Source organism: Notothenia rossii (assembly GCF_949606895.1).
Source record: "Notothenia rossii genome assembly, chromosome: 2".
Lineage (NCBI taxonomy): Eukaryota > Metazoa > Chordata > Actinopteri > Perciformes > Nototheniidae > Notothenia > Notothenia rossii.
This window is the reverse complement of record NC_136904.1, coordinates 80932102-80948196: the sequence shown is the minus strand read 5'-3', so window position 1 is coordinate 80948196 and position 16095 is coordinate 80932102. Positions and strand designations below refer to the sequence as shown.

At 41.8% G+C, this 16095-nt stretch overlaps 1 protein-coding gene across 1 annotated transcript in view; it reads left to right on the top strand.

The window, feature by feature from the left end:
* igsf3 (immunoglobulin superfamily, member 3) overlaps window positions 1-10415 on the top strand; it is a 66400-nt gene extending 55985 nt beyond the window's left edge. Inside the window, exons 7-9 of the mRNA XM_079664587.1 lie at window positions 3232-3642; window positions 5405-5839; window positions 6376-10415. Of these exons, the coding sequence (XP_079520713.1) occupies window positions 3232-3642; window positions 5405-5839; window positions 6376-6623 (1094 nt within the window). The 3' untranslated portion in view covers window positions 6624-10415. The remainder of the gene's footprint in view (window positions 1-3231; window positions 3643-5404; window positions 5840-6375) is intronic.
* The last annotated feature ends 5680 nt before the right edge of the window (window positions 10416-16095 follow it).

Genomic DNA, 16095 nt, shown 5'->3' with positions numbered 1-16095 from the left:
GCTTTATGTGAGTGTGAATTTAAATCTGGGTGGAGATCCGCAGGGTTTATTGATATGTTATAAATAGAGGGGATAAATAAATGAACGTCATTGAGATTGAGGAATCAGGAGATGCCACTAGTAAGTGTGATTATTATATTGAATGTGATATAAGTTGTATGGGATATGTGTGATCCTAATTGTTGTATTGTTGTTGTCCTTTTTCTTCTAAGGTTAACAATCTATTTTGATTTTTGATTAAATTATCAAAACTAGGAGTTGTTTCCGTTCATCTTGATTTCACCCATACTGTCGGGAGATAGACATCACAGTTATCTTTATCATAAATAAATCAAATGTGTTTGTCTTTTACTTGATGTTACAGGGCTGTGGAGAAAATGAACTGACCAAAACAAAATAGAGGAGACAGGCTTATGCATAAGGCCATGCAATTCCATTCTCACCGAGGCCAGGTTTAACTGGCACATAAACTAATGCAAAGCAGTGAGATCCCCAATTATGGATTTGTTTTACTTTGTGGGTGCACCCTTGAGGCTTATTAAAAAAACACAGTGACATAGAACATGTGATCACACTTAAAAGAAGTATTGACAGCCTTGCTGACAAGACAACACATTCTTTTCTACAGCAAACTAAGTGAAGCTTCTCTAATGAGTGCAAAAAATGACATGCAACTTATAGAATGTGCCGCATGCTTTCTGCTGCTTGCGACAGCAGACTAGGCATTGCTGTGACAATAGAGGGTTGCTATGCTGTAGCTGAAGGAAGAAATCTCAATCTCAGAGGGAATGGACACGTGTCGAGGATGTGGCGAGCTGTTCTGTTAGTCAGGCGTTTCACAGTGAGAGGATTCAGGAGGGAGGGCAGACTTTAAGGTTGTTTCGGGACATAAAATGTACTGTACTTCACTTCCCTTTATTTCTCTTCCGTCTTGCTGCTCATTGCTCTTCCAATTTATTTGTCCCCCTGTCTCTGCTTGAGTGAGAGCAAGTTACGATACATTGTAATAGATCATGATGCCGCCTAATAGGGCTTGAATAATTAGACTATTTTAGCTTTGAAAAGGCATTTTTGTAAACACGGATGCGACAACAGCCTTTCAGCCCCCAGTTCTCTCCTGGCTGAGGATTCAAACTTCAAATGGGAACGGCACAGAATTGCTTTGTCCTGTGCCAATCCAATCCTGCATGGTTCCACTTCAGGAGGTTTGGAGGTAATTCTACTGCAAAATAAAAGATTGCCAGGAATCCGCAGGGCTCGGCTGTGATTCCGGATGACGAGATTGTCAGGCTTCCTAACAAGTCTCCAGTGGGTAGCGAGGCAGTCATAAGGGCTTATTTCAGATGCTAGCTCAAAATGCCATTGCACGACGAGGTGGTCTGGAGATGCCTGCAGCAGTGCATCTTGTGAATACAGCTAAATGTGTTCGTACTGTATGTATTGTGCAAATATGCAGAATCAGATATAATTTCAGAATGCACAGCAATCTGTTCGTTAGGGTGAGGATTCCGAGGCAGATGGCCGTGACCCTAGGCAGTCAATCATTTCAAAGCGTGAGCTGGGAAGGGACAGCATATTGGAGATTCTGAGGGTTGTTTGAGATCGCAGGAGAAACAGAGAGGGAAAAAAACGAGTTTTACATCGAGTCAGACTTGTGTCAATAAATCAATCGGAAAATAATCGGAACAATCGGAAAATAATCTTTACAAATACATATTCCTGATCAAGTCTGACATTTGTTACACCAATACAAAACACAAAAAATTGCTTTTTTGATATATTACACTGAGGATTTTTTTCTTAGAAAACCCACTTTTCATTAGACAAAAAAACAAGTCAATTAATTAAAATAAACATAATTAAAACTCACTTACATCTTCAAATGACAAAATCTGATCAGAAACAGTCTGATTTACAGAATAATGAGAATATGTATCAAAAGAGTATGAATACAGCCAAAGCTTTTCGTCCTATACTGGACATTTCCGAAGTCAGTTTTGTACTAAAAGTATTGATTTTCCTCTTAAAATCTCCTAATAAAAGTTACATGGATGGAACAATTGTCTTTTGTATTTATTTGTTGTTGCGTACATTACCAAACCACCCCATGTGCTTGTTTCTCGCAGACATAGGGGCTCTGATGCGATTAAACGGTTTCTCTTTCATTTTGGTGGGAAGAGAGTTGCATGTCTGCTGCTGGGATCAATTAAGGGAATTTGTTTCCCCAAATGTGGATCAGCCAACACTCAACTCTTGGCTCGCTGTCAGCGGGCCATGCCAACGATTCAAAATGAAATGGTTTGTTTTTACATCAAAGATAGTTAAAGTTGCTGATGTGGAATTTTTCTACATTTATTTAAACTGTGTGATATAGGTGTGAATGCAGATGTATATCCTGAGATTATGTATGCTTGACATGCACAATACTCATGCTTGAGTGTTGTTTGATGTTTAGCTATGTTTCTTATCATATGTTTTTGATACATCTCATGTTAGGGCTGTGTGTGTGCTTTCTACATCCTCTGTGGTGAAACTAATCCTCCCCCTTAAGCATTTGACAGCGGGGCCCTGGCCGCGGTCACACCTGATGTACCTGTAGCTAATCCTATCCCACAACCAATGTCACTGTAACCAATCCTGTCATAGCACTCAGGGCAGCCTCAGCTTCTTCCTGACATCTCAGTCACACCTCTGTATCATCTCCTCCCTGTCCTGTCTGCTCTCCCCCCATCCTTGCCTGACTTTATCTAAATGTGTTCCTTCTTCCTTCCTCCTCTTTTTGGCAGATTGTCAGATCGCCTGCCCCACTTTTGTCTTGTCTCCTGCCTAATAATATCCATAGCTCATCTTTACAATCCACCCCCCTCTCTTTCACCCTTGTCTCTTCTGCTGTTCTGCATCTTATCTTACATATCTACTTTGATACCAACAGACCTACTATCCCCTCAGCTTTTATGTGCATCACATTTCCCTTTCCTTTCTCTTTCCCTTGTATTGTCTTTCTTTCTTTTTCTTTGTCACCTTCTTCACAAACCCACGCATCTCTGTCTCTTCCTACAGTACCCTGCTACCGCCAGAAATAAACCCTGCTACAGGTAGTTTGTCACAACACAAAAATGGCATTGTGTACCTGTCTCCAGCGCTCACACTCTCTTGCACCCAAAGGAAAGATTGTATGCTCTTGTGTTTGCCCTCCCTGTCTAACTCCCTCTCTTTCCTAATTCTCTGCAGATAGCAAGCTGCGAATGCTAAAGACCAACCAGTCTCAGGTGTACCTGGAGGACAGTCGAGTCCGGATCAATTGCTCCATCAGCTCCCAGACCAGCCAGGAGTCCCAGCATGCTGTGTTCTGGTACGTGAGGCGCCCCACCGGGTCAGAAGCCGACGAGCTCCTGCTGAGAATTGAACGCTCGGGGGCCTTTGAGTACGGCGCCTACGCAGACGAGGAGAGGCTGCGACGCAGAGTGCAGGCCGAGCGGCTGTCCCCCCGTCTCTATGGGCTGACGCTGAACAGGGCAGAGAACAGCGACTCTGGGACGTACTACTGCCTGGTGGAAGAGTGGCTGAGTGACCCCGATGGAGCCTGGTACCGACTCTCCCGGGAGTCCTCTGGGTTCACACAAGTTCTGGTCAGACAGCCAGGTGAGCAAGCAAAACTACAAAATGTGTATTTATTCTCATAGCAGGGAACAGCAGCTGTCACTGGCATAGGAGCAGTTGAACATTTTTAACCCCCCCCCCTCAAAAATGCCTTGACCTCACCTTACCTCCCAATCCCACATGCTCTGCTTCAAGTCTGTCTCGCTCTGATGACACTACACCTGCCCTGGGCAGAGCTCAGGTGGCAAAAAATGGGTTAGAGTCATGCCAGCTGTCATATGCGTAGCCTGAGTGCAGAGCCTGGCTCAGACGGAGGACCTAAACCTCTTGTCCAGTACTCAAAAACGTCCAGAGCGCTCAGAGCCATGAAGTACCTAATGCCTCCCAGACCCTGCCATCTTACCTCATGAAAGTAATCTTAAGTACACACCTCATATATTTTTCTGTCCTTGAGAGAATTTCCACTTAAGACTGTATTCGTTCCCCACAGACTCGCTTCCCCTCCTTAACAATCAAACACCATCACGACACGTACCCTTATTTGTATGAATCTATTCCACACACCAGCTGAAGGTGACTTTCCCCCACACGCCTCTGACAGCACTGTTCTTCTGCCAGGTGTTGTGTTTATATTACAGAGTGAAATCACCAATATGGCATCTGTCCAACTAAAACGTGAGGACTGGTCACAAGCCAGCAGGGCAAGGAAAAGACTTGTGTTTAATGTATACAGTGAAGCTAAGATTGCTGAGCTCTGGGAATGTGAGCACCTTATTTAAGGCTTATCTTTGTGCATGGGTCTTATTTATTTCATGCTTTTGTTTAGTCTCTCCTCAAAAGTTAACATTTAGTTATTTGTGAAATCCCACCAGAGGCCGGGTTTAGTCTTCAAGTCATCCTGAGGAAAGTGAACTATATTATACGTGTACGTTTTAACTTTTAATGATACATAAAGAGCTACATGCATAACCAGCATATATTCTGTAAAAACATCATGGATATTTATTAAGGTGCTTAAAAATGCATTCACCTAGGAAGCCTTCCAGAAAACTGCCTGTTGGGAGGAGAGATGAGAGGAGACATGTGCCAGAACTCGCCTTTTTTCTGCTCTCCTGCTGTCCTTTCTGCTTCTCGTTTAGCTTTAACAAGAAGACCATTACAAACTGTGTGTGAGAGGAGCCCAAGCAAGCCTCGTCTTCACTGCCATCTTTTTTTTTTAACTGCATTGAAAATGGGTCATTATAGCGCCCCTGAAGGGTTCAGTCATACCAACACAGACAGACAAACATACTAGCCTTGGGGTAGGATCTAACCTCGCTGGAAAGCTGAAAGACCGGTGATAACTGTGGGCAGCACTGGGATTTATTTATTTGTGTCTTTTGTTGGCACATTTTGAAAGTTTGATGCCCCTGTTTGCAGAACCATGTGCCGTTTAGTGGTGTTTATTTGAAGTTCAAAGTCTTAAGTGCCTACGACATTTTCCGAAAGGCCAAGTTGACATCTTTAAATTGCTTGTTTTGTCTAACTCATAGCAGAAACGCTGATATGTGAAGATGTTTTTCATACAAGTTTAAAACAAATCAGGAAATCCTTGCAAATCTGCAGACTCATTTCTCACCCTTCCACGTGTCCATAAATCAACTTTGCATCTCAGCTCTCCTACAAATAGATTATCTAAAAGGCGCAGTTGATGTAGTTTCACTAAACTTTGAGATTTGGTGCTCTACCCCAAGAATTATTGTAGATTTATTTTGTACATTTCCACTCTTTTTAACCTCGTTGTTTCTCTTTCTTACCTCCACAGAGATTCGACTGCAGGTGGAGGAACTGGAGTCAAACGTGACTGTGGAGGAGTCGGCCTCTATCCGACTGGGCTGTAGCATTCCCTCACAGTCGTCCCGAGAATCCCGCTTCTCTGTGTCCTGGTATGTTGAGCGCTCCGATGACGAGGACAATGAACCGGGTGACGAAGAGAGAGAGTGTGTGTTCTCCATCGGCCATGATGCAGTTTTTGGAAATGGAAACTGCAGCCCCAGAGAGGAGTCAGGTCCAAATTCCCGACTGCAGTTTGAGAGGACGACTTCTGACCAGTACAGCCTCACCATTCAAGGAGCCAGGCCGACAGACGCAGGCCAATACTACTGCCATGTGGAGGAGTGGCTGCTCAACCCCCGCAAAGCGTGGTACCGCCTGGCCACCAACAACTCTGGGCTCACTATCGTCAATGTAATACAACAAGGTAAGTCCTTAATTAACTAAATCCTTTAAGCCTTCTGAATGTCAGCGAAAATAAACACTGTGACAAACTATACTTGTATCAATGGCTGTCTTCAAATTAATACTTTTAGTACCGGGAAGCTTCTTCTCAGATAGCACAAGGTGTAATTAACCGCTGCTTCTTTGAATGTTTCTTCTTATAGCATAAATTGTCATATTGCCAAATCGTAAAAGGCCCTCTGTGTTACAGTATATGTAACTAGAGAATATTATGGTCCAATTAGGGAGCTCTCAGGTACATTTTATGTCATCCTTGGATGGTCTGGCTTCCCCACCTGCAGCATTTATTTTAAAGAGAGCAGAGGCAGAGATGGCTACATACTGCTAGGCATTAAAGCTGATGAGTGGTGTAAAAAGCCCCACCAATAAAAAATCATGTTTAAATGTAAGAGGCATATTTTTCATTCTAAAAGAGTCATTGAGCCAGAATACACATTATTTGTATGGTTTTCAGTTTTTTCTGTGAGAAATGTTGATTGGTCTATTGTTTGTCAACAGTGTCCACCCTCCAGTCAGTGGTTTGCTCCAACGACTCGCTCTTCTACTTCGTCTTCTTTTACCCCTTCCCAATCTTCGGCATCCTCCTCATCGCTGTGCTGCTGGTGCGCTTCAAGAGCCGCGGCCACAGCAAGAGCCAAGAGGGCAAGAATGGCGCCCCCCTCCTGTGGATTAAAGAACCTCACCTCAGTTACTCCCCCACCTGTCTTGACCCACCCCTCAGCCTGCACCCTGGCTCTGTTGATTAAGGACACCCCCCCCCCACCTCGCGAACATCGCGGATCCAGCCAACACAATGCCAGGGAGCAGATCTGGACTCCACCTTCAGACCTTACTGTCGTTCACTGCTGTCTTGAATTAGTCAATCAGTTGATCACTTTAAAAATCCTTACCCTGGTGGCTGCCTGTTTTACGTTAACAATTGTGTGTTTCTGTTTGTTTGTTTGATTTGTTTTAAATGTTGTGTATGTGTGTGTGTGTGTGTGTGTGTGTGTGTGTGTGTGTGAGAGAGAGAAAGTGAACTAGAATGGGTGTTAACACGATTAATTGTGCAAGTTCGAGTTGAAGGACAAGAGAGTTTCATGAGCCTCTCACCTTTTTAGTTTTCTGTGAAACTCCTAGCTGCATTTTGATTTGTATTGCTCTGAATATTCGTTTATTTTTTAAGAGAGAGAAAAAAACTGCGCACATGAGATTGGCCAATCCGGTAAGAACGTTTTAAGAGAAGGAACTCTATAATCGACTCCGGCAATGAGTTGATGCCAAAAAAGTCTCCACACTGATCCAAGAGCAGCCACAGCCTGGCCCACTATGTTGGTTGCCATAGTGATTCACTGCGCCCACTGACTCCATAGCTGATGACTTGGTTGCCAGCCTGCATAGAGACAAAGGCAAGGACACACAAGTCAGTGTCCTAACTGAGGATGTGTGTATGTGTGTTGGCCCACCTGCCTCCACAATGAATTTGCCTTGGCAGACAGAAACAGGTCCTCTTGCTCCACTTAAACACTGCCAGACACTCTGGCCTTGGCGAGAGACGCTCTCCTCCTTTCTCCTCTTCCTCTCTGAGAAGAGTCAACAAGAGAAGGAGAGGTAGGAACGTCAGAAATGATGAGGACTAAACTAATGGCACTCTACTGATGAGGATTTACTGTATGTACTTGGACATGAGGGATTTTTTTTTATTTGATTTTTTAGTGCCAAAATCTCCTTATTTCCACACTGTTCTCTGCAGCTAATGTTTGAAGTTTTAAACAGAGTGGGAAGCCGATTGCTTTTTCAAGCAGATTGTACATAATGTCTGCTTACCTCCTGCTGTGGGTTTATGGGCCTAGAGGGCAAAAGGGCAATTCTTAAACTCGTGTTAAATCATTTCAATTGTCCTGCTTACGTCACATAGTGGGGACTGACTTTAAATTATTGCACATTTTCTTTAAGTTGCCCAGTATGACCACTCCGTCCGGTCTTTTAAAGATATCAAAAGATGAGTATTAGTTTTAAGAAGAATCACTTTTTATTTGTTAAGAGCCACACTGAAGATTCATTAAGTGTAGTAAAACACTTCAAATGTTATCTGCACATTGTAAGAAAACAAGTTGATGGGCAATTGTTTGATTGTTTATTTTAAATTTTCTATTTATTGTTTTTTACTACTTTGCATAGCTTTGTAAGATTTTCTTTTTTGCTTTGAAATTCTCTAAGAACTGTGCTGCTTGTGTTGCCAGGCAACTGCACCAAGCAGATTATGTCAATAGGCTGTGTGTTGGCAATGTGGTAGATGTAGAAATGCTAGATTTGTCCTGCTCATTGCAGTCTGTAGCATTTCATACCAGATTGTCATGTTTGGTCAGTGTCAAAACACTGTATATCTATATCTATACTGAAAATTACTGTGGCTTTACATGAACAATAGCTGAAGAGACAAGTCACACAAATGAATTCACTTATTGCTTTTTGCTTGAGCCGCGTTTATTTAGTGAAATGTAATGTAACACCTAGGTAGGATGTTTGATCAAAGACAGCTGAGGATGAGCAGCGTCTTCTACTCTTGGATTCTAGCTGAAGGAGTCATCCTCAGCTCACCTGATGCAAGGCAGAAGGCTTGAACATCTGAACCTTGGAACGCAACAGGAGGGAAATCCTCCACCAACCTGGGCCTAACCCTTTCACTGCCAGACTGGACATGAAAACTCTTGAAAAACTTGACATTGTTTTCTCAATCGTGTCAACATGTATATTGCATGACAATACAGCGGGAGGAATTTTGATGTTTTGTAAACTTTGAACTCTTCGAGCATTGTGTTTGTGTGACAGAGCAGTGCTCCCAATCCTCGTCCTATCCCTCACCTTCACCAACTTCCTGAGCCAAGAGTCGACACAAAGTCCAGTTCCCTCGTCATCTCCAACATGTGACTGCCAATTCCAGATGCCCTTTGAAACCTGTGAAGTAATCTATTTCAAGAATGGGTGTTGTGCAGATTGTGTTTGATATTATTGCTCATAACTGTCTTTTTAATGCTTTGCTTTTATGCAGCACTTCATTAAACTGATTTATGTCAACAAAAAAAAGCCAAAAGTATGCAGCCGATACTGACACAAGCCACAGAGTTGTGAGAGTTCAATTTTCTTCGCTTTTATTCAAGGTAACCAGTCCATTCAAAGTAGACGCACTATACCACATGGAGTAAGAAAAGTAATGCACATTCAGTGAATTCCGCTACAGCTAGATTGATCAGGGCTCATTGATTAGTAGTGTGGTTATAAGGGGTACAAAGTGTTGGACTAAAGCAGCACACACTGAGGAAAAAAGGAAACGAATATTGAATATTAAAAACGCTCAAGTAGTTATTGAGGCAGTATTTTTGACCATCGGAGTCTCTGTCAGGCAACCGTCCAGAAAAAATCGAAATGAGAATTCCATATAAGGAATTTCCATAGCCCAAAATAATATCCACTTTATACATAAGCTAACTTGACAACTATGTTGAAGCTGGGAAATATACTATGCAGGGTGAATATTTATACACACTTTTGACACATGTACAATGACAGAAATATGTACAATATTGTGATTTTGCATTTCGTGATCTATTCATTAGAGGTGGAGCGGTTATTTCCTCGATATATATATCGCCTGTTTTCCTCACAAATGGCTCTTTGCCTAACAAAGACCTTGGTGACCAAAATGTTGCCTCATTAAATTGCAATATTCAGTGTGCGGATGACTTCTCTTTTTCCATTACCAACAGTCTTTAGCCTCCTGTTGTTATTTGATATAATGGTAGTTTGATTTAAAGTACATACTGTATATCAAAATGGCAGGAAAGCCATTCTGTGCATTTTCCAGCCCGAGTATCATCAGGAATAATTGATGGAGATGTTGGAAAGGTCTTGTGTGATTTGACAGTAATGGTCGCATATCTTATTGACCTGCTTTTGCATTGGCGGTAAAAGTAATAGAGAGCTGATTTCAGTTTTTCATAAGCAGAAAAATAATCTACTGAGCGTATTTGTTTGCTGAATGATTGCCTTTTATAAATCTTGAACATTCCCAGAGATGCAGGTTGTGTAAATGGTGCCACTGAACAGCTGCTTCAGCTTCAGTGAATTAATCCTTCACTTGAATCATGCAAAATTCATTTAATCTTTCTAGACTTGATTAAGGAAGTCCAGGGCATGGGGTGTTATGTCACAGTGCTGCTGCCATCACTGGAGCTGTACAGTCCAATTGAATGGTGTTTTTTGTAGTAATAATATAAATGCCACCCATAGCTGCCTCCCAAGATTCCTCCGAACGTTCTGACAGTGTTGTAGCTGCGTTTTGAGGGCTGCATGTATTGGCTGTGTGCTGGCTCCAGATTTAGGTGTAAGATAGTTTGTGGTGATGTTTTCAATTCAGCCAGTAATGCTTTATTTACAGTGATGTATTTTTATATGACCATGTTTTTTTCATTTGTTATTATATCCAATAGTTGCCATCGTGACCATTAAAAAGCCACTTTGCTATTGTCAGTTTATTGCAATAAAATACATTCAGTGCATCTTCCTGTTTCCCCTCAAACTATATGAGTTTTGCAGCATTTGGAAATATTATATGAAGCTTATTTAAACAACATTTTGATGCAGACTTATCACAACCACAAGAAATTACCTGCAACCGTTCCAGATATAGTTCTGCTTTAACTGAAAACTTGAGGTTAATGTCCTTAAGGCAGCTGCATGGTCATGTTGAGTCGGCATTGGATTTTGACCTCTGAGCCCCACAACGTTAGAGTTTATTATTTACTCCACATGTTCACTTGGGTCTGTGTGTGACGTATGTGTGTTTTTTTCAGATGGAGAGAGAGAGAGAACTATTGGGTCAGCATGTCGGAGGATAAATGAGGCTTAGGTCCTCCTCCAAGTTAACCGGGCACCTTTTTGACAGCCTCAGCAAATCACATAACTCACCCAATGCAGATGGACTTATTCTTTCTCCCGTTTTCTTGAACACACACACGCTCACACACATAACTACCCAGCAGTAAACAGCAGTCTCCCTCCCATCGATAGCATTCATAAAGTTCTCTCTGTCTCCCTCTCCCATGAATTCATATTAACTCATATTGATGAATGCATATCCAATGAAGCGAAGAACAAATGCTCCCACCTGTCCATAAATCATGGTGAGAGAAAGGAAAAACAACCTTTGCTCGAAGAAAACTCATAGTTTAAGCTTTACTTATAGAGTTGCTGAAATGTTTTCTGTGTTGTGATGCATGCAGGTTTCCCTGAAAGAGCTTTAGTCAACTCTTGAGCAAACAATCCAACTGAAAAAGCCCCCACATTTCAACTTCTATCGATGCTTCTAGCACTGATACCAGCCACACTGATACTGCTGGTGTTATTGTGAGCGAGGTCCATCACAACTTCACAGGATGAAGAGAACACTGAGCCATATCTTCTTGTCCCACTTTCCACCCAAAGTTTTGCTTTCCTTCTACATTTTTCTCAAGCGCACACAGAAGAGAGTTCTGTTTTGCATAAAAGTAAGCAACACTCACACATCCATAGTCCTCGCTGACGCAGATAGACGCACTAGAGGGCACACATGGGCAGACAGTAGGATCCAGAGCAGCAGTCATGGCAAATATATCATGATTTATTACAAGTTAGAGGGAAACACTGAAGAAAATGCAAGGACAGTCTCATGTGGCCATTGTGGTGGGCTCAGATGCATCAAAGCAAGGACAGAGAGAACAATTCATGCAGATTGGTACAAAATCCAAAGCCCACACAGGTGATATAATGCTTATGTACAAAAACATGTTGACTTACCAAAAGATAATGTTCAGATCGAGGAAAAGCAGAGTATGTTCTGTTCTTGGTGTTGAATACATTAGCAGCTTGTAGAGTTTGACTAGTCTTTTGAGGCCTGTGCACAGCCTGTTGCATTCACCTTCTTTTGATTCCCAGTGCTTTGTGTGGTAGAAATACTGTGATGTAAGAGTGAGTCAATAAGAACAGCGAGACCTCTTGTACATGAACTGTAGCATTCACATCTTGAGTAGTGCCTGGATTTGTCTCTTAATGGTTGAAGTAAAGGGAAAAATGTAAGTGAGTAATACAAGTAGGAGAACAGCACCGCCTGAACTGCTAAAAATGGCAATGCAAGTGGCTCTTGATGAATTAGCAGTAGTCGGTAATATCGAGGGCAGTTTGATTTGTGTAAATTATGCAGGAAATCAATAGTTGTATTATGAGCCTGTTTGTTAGGGCTGTTCATTGGAAAAGATGTTTAGAGTTTGCCTTTAATTATGGAAACTGAATCAAATGATTCACTTGAACCACAATATACACAAGACACCTACTGACACAAGAACAACAAAAACACTGTTGGTCCCATATCATTCATTATAGATTAAAAACATGCAAGGGCATAAAAACACACAAACTGTCACGCACACTGAAATATTCTCACTTCATCTAAAATTGATAAAGTAAAATTGTGTGTTTACTTCCACTGGCTCTGCCTGCGATGGAGGAAACTGATGCTGAGTCTGCTACTAAGGCACCGTCCCCTGGGCTCTCTGCATTTAGTCGTTCTTTTCTCTGAGGCCCTATACGTGTCTGGAGATTCAGATGTAAAGCTAATTAACTGTTCCAGGCATTCATTGTTTTATTTGTTTTTTGTGAGAATTTAAATGAACATTTAAATACCTGATAGTTGGGATAACCTTAATCAAATGTATAATTTATGAGGGAAATTATGCCAAGGCTGCATGTCTTGTCCTGACTGTACACTGTTTTCAAATTTGGTTAATGCATGTAGAGGAGCAGCAGTAGATGGAGGGGAGATACTAGTCCTGATACAATTTTAAACAAGATCAATAATCAATAGCCTGCTACGGACTGTGTGATGCTATAAACAGGAGCACTTTTAGCTAAATGCTAACAATGTGCTCAATGGGTTCACTATGTTAATCAAATGAGTTAAAGGTCCCATGTCATGCTTTTCCGGTTATTACCCTTCCCCTTGTGTGTTATGTAGCTTTTTCTGCATGTAAATGGTCTGCAGAGTCACAAACCCTCAAAGTACACCCTGTAGTGAGTAAAACTCTAACACAGAAAATACCTGTCTATGCTGCCCCAGAACGCCTCGTTGGAGATTTCTCTTTTTCCATTTTTTTCTTCGGTGACGTAACCATGCCCAGGTCCAAATGGACCAATCCGTGGAGCTCCTCACTCACACACACACACACACACACACACACACACACACACACACACACACACACACACACACACACACACACACACACACACACACACACACACACACACACTCAGAATTATCTTTTCTCAGCTGCGGCTCCGCGAATTTCTCAGCCTGAGGTAGACCCGACAAAGCAACCAGGAAACGACCCAGTAACCCAGCTCACACTGTCCGCTCCAGCAGCGAGCCCCGTCCCGCCAACACGGCACCCAGACCCCACGCAGCATTCTCATCTGTTTGTCATTACTGGTGTCATTTTCTGGTTTCTAACGCCGTTGTAACACATAATCACTGATGTTCCGCTGTAACGGTGGTGGACTAATCAGAACAGAGTGGGCGAGCTGACCAATCAGAGCACAATGGGCTCATAGGGTGCAGGAGCTCCAACAAGCCGTTTAGGACAGAGTGAATACACATAGCTTACAGAGATGCTGTATGAGAAACCAATGTGATTTTGGAACATTAAACAATGTAAATCTATTCTAGTAAACCTCAACAATAGAATTATGATCAGTAGAAATGGCCATGTCATGGGAACTTTAATTCTGTAAGCGTGCTAACATTTTCAACACCAAACACAAGTACAGCTGATGTTGAAGGGAAATTGATTAGTTTAGCAATTATTTCCTCATAAAATATTAAATATTTCATTAATTAAATAATTACCTTTTAACCTGATAGTTGTAGTACATTAAAAGTTTGGGGGTCAACCAAGTAAATGTTGTAACAAACGAGGATAGAGTAGGGAACTGGCTTTCATTTCCTTGAATCCATCATAAACCTGCTAAGTTATTTGTATGGCTCGTAAATATTCATTTGTTTGTGTAGATCTCTGAGATCTACACAAACAAATGAATATTTACGATCTCTGAGAGAAAGTAAGCTCAAAATATCAGCACCACAGTGTTTGCCTTATAGGCATTTTACAGCGCAGTGCTGAAAGGCAGCAGGGTTGATATCTGCCCTTTCACATTGTACCTCTTAGAACTTAGTTATCCATCATAGGTAGAGCACATATACTGAACAGTAGCCTACCTTGCTGCAGGGCAAAGGGATGTTTTGTAATGTTGTTCTAAGCAAGTTGTTTTTTAATTGTTAATAGGACTATGCACATTCAATCAGATGAGGCCTATGCATAAGTAAAAGTGGTAACAACAGCGAGCTAATCAGCAGTGTGCATCTTGTTCTCCTGTGGGAAGCCGAGTAATTATGAATGAGCAGAAGAAGGCAAGGCGAGTTCGCTAATTTGCCTTTAGTGCTGAAGATGTGGAGAGAAGTGGAAAGATGTTATTTCGCTATATAATGATCGCAGAAAGGGGGAAGGGTGAGTCATGAAGGCAAGGAAAAATGCAGAAGGGAATATATGGTACAAAATGAATGGCAGCAGAAAAGTGCAGGTGTGGAAAAAGAAGCAAGGAAATGTTTAAACCATGTTCCCATGAGACAAACAACTATTTCAAACAGTGTCTTTGGATAAGGCCGTTGAATATTTGACAGCATATAATATACAAAGGTTTCAGTAATTTCTCTCATGAATGTGGTTAAAGAGGCTTGCATCATGCTTGAGACCCTGGTGTAAAATCTCCAGATGTGGATTCTACACCCACTCAGGATTAGCTGTTTCCTATAGTGGTTTGTGTTCCTGTGGGTGAGGAGTAGCCCCTGCGGTCCATAAAGGCAGCTTTTGGAGGGACCCGCTGTTTGGTGATCTGACCACATTCACTGTGTGGATGTTCAACCTCTGGTACTCTGTTGAGGTTTGCACACAGAGTCTCCCAGACATTCCCTCACGGCAGTGCTCTGGAGATCAAAAGCTCCACATGATGGCTGCCTGACTTCTTTTTGGTGTGAAATCTGTGTGTGTGTATTCTCAGATGTCTTCAGTACATGAAAAATGGAGGTGGTTCTCACATGTGATTAGTAGGAAAGGCCAAGTGATCCTCTCTGTCCCAACCATCCCCCCCATCTATTACTGCTTTTAACTGCAAATGACAGTACCTGTGGATATGGTTGTCATGGCACCAGAGCGGGAAGTCTCTCATGAGGGACTTTGATGTATAAGTTAGGGCATGTGAGATATGTCTGTGTCTTCCATACACTCAATCTTTTATTTTCCCCACTGCCACTGCGCATATTTCTCTTTCTGCATTTTAAGTTTCCACAATAAATCAACTAATTGTGTGTAGACACTGCATGGTAATCTGGAGAGAGAAACTGTCAATTAACTTAAAATAATACAACAACATGGCTTAAGGAGTGTGGAGCATGTGTAGGAGCTGACTGCTCACTCACATTGAATCATGTCCCTGTTTTTGCTAGGCTACAGTGACACTGGCATACAAAACGCCTGTCATCATCCATTAGAACAAAAATCGGTCACAGAAGATTCCCATACGATGTACAAATGTATTACAGTATACACAATGTCTCTCGTCACATGCACACGCTCCATAGAAACCTCTCTAACACGTACTGTACACAAGGGGAGAGCAAAATTATGGCATGGTCTCTCATTACATGTGACATTGAAATGAAAATACAGATTTCAGGCATCAATATTTCAACTGGTCTGTGATATGCCTCCAAGACATTTGCTGCATTATTAAGAGCGAGCTGCTTGCAGTTTTAAGTATGTCATGGGTGATTCTCAATGACAGGAAATATTTCGGCACCCAAAGAGATGAGAGCTGCTGCAGATATGTTTCCAGTCTTCATGGTTGTCCTTAAAAAAAGGGTTATATATCCCATTCTGGCTCCATAAATACAATATTACATATTGAATCCTGAAAATCACATCCTGTTCACAAACTTGATTTTCTTTCTCAACCTGATTGATTTAAATAGACAAAGTAGTTAGAGTTTCTGAGAAAAAAATAGCAAAAGTTGAAACAGTATATTCAGAATGCACAAACTGTAGACAGAAAGTATTCTTAAGCTTTAAGTAATTGTGCCAAAAATCTCTTCAG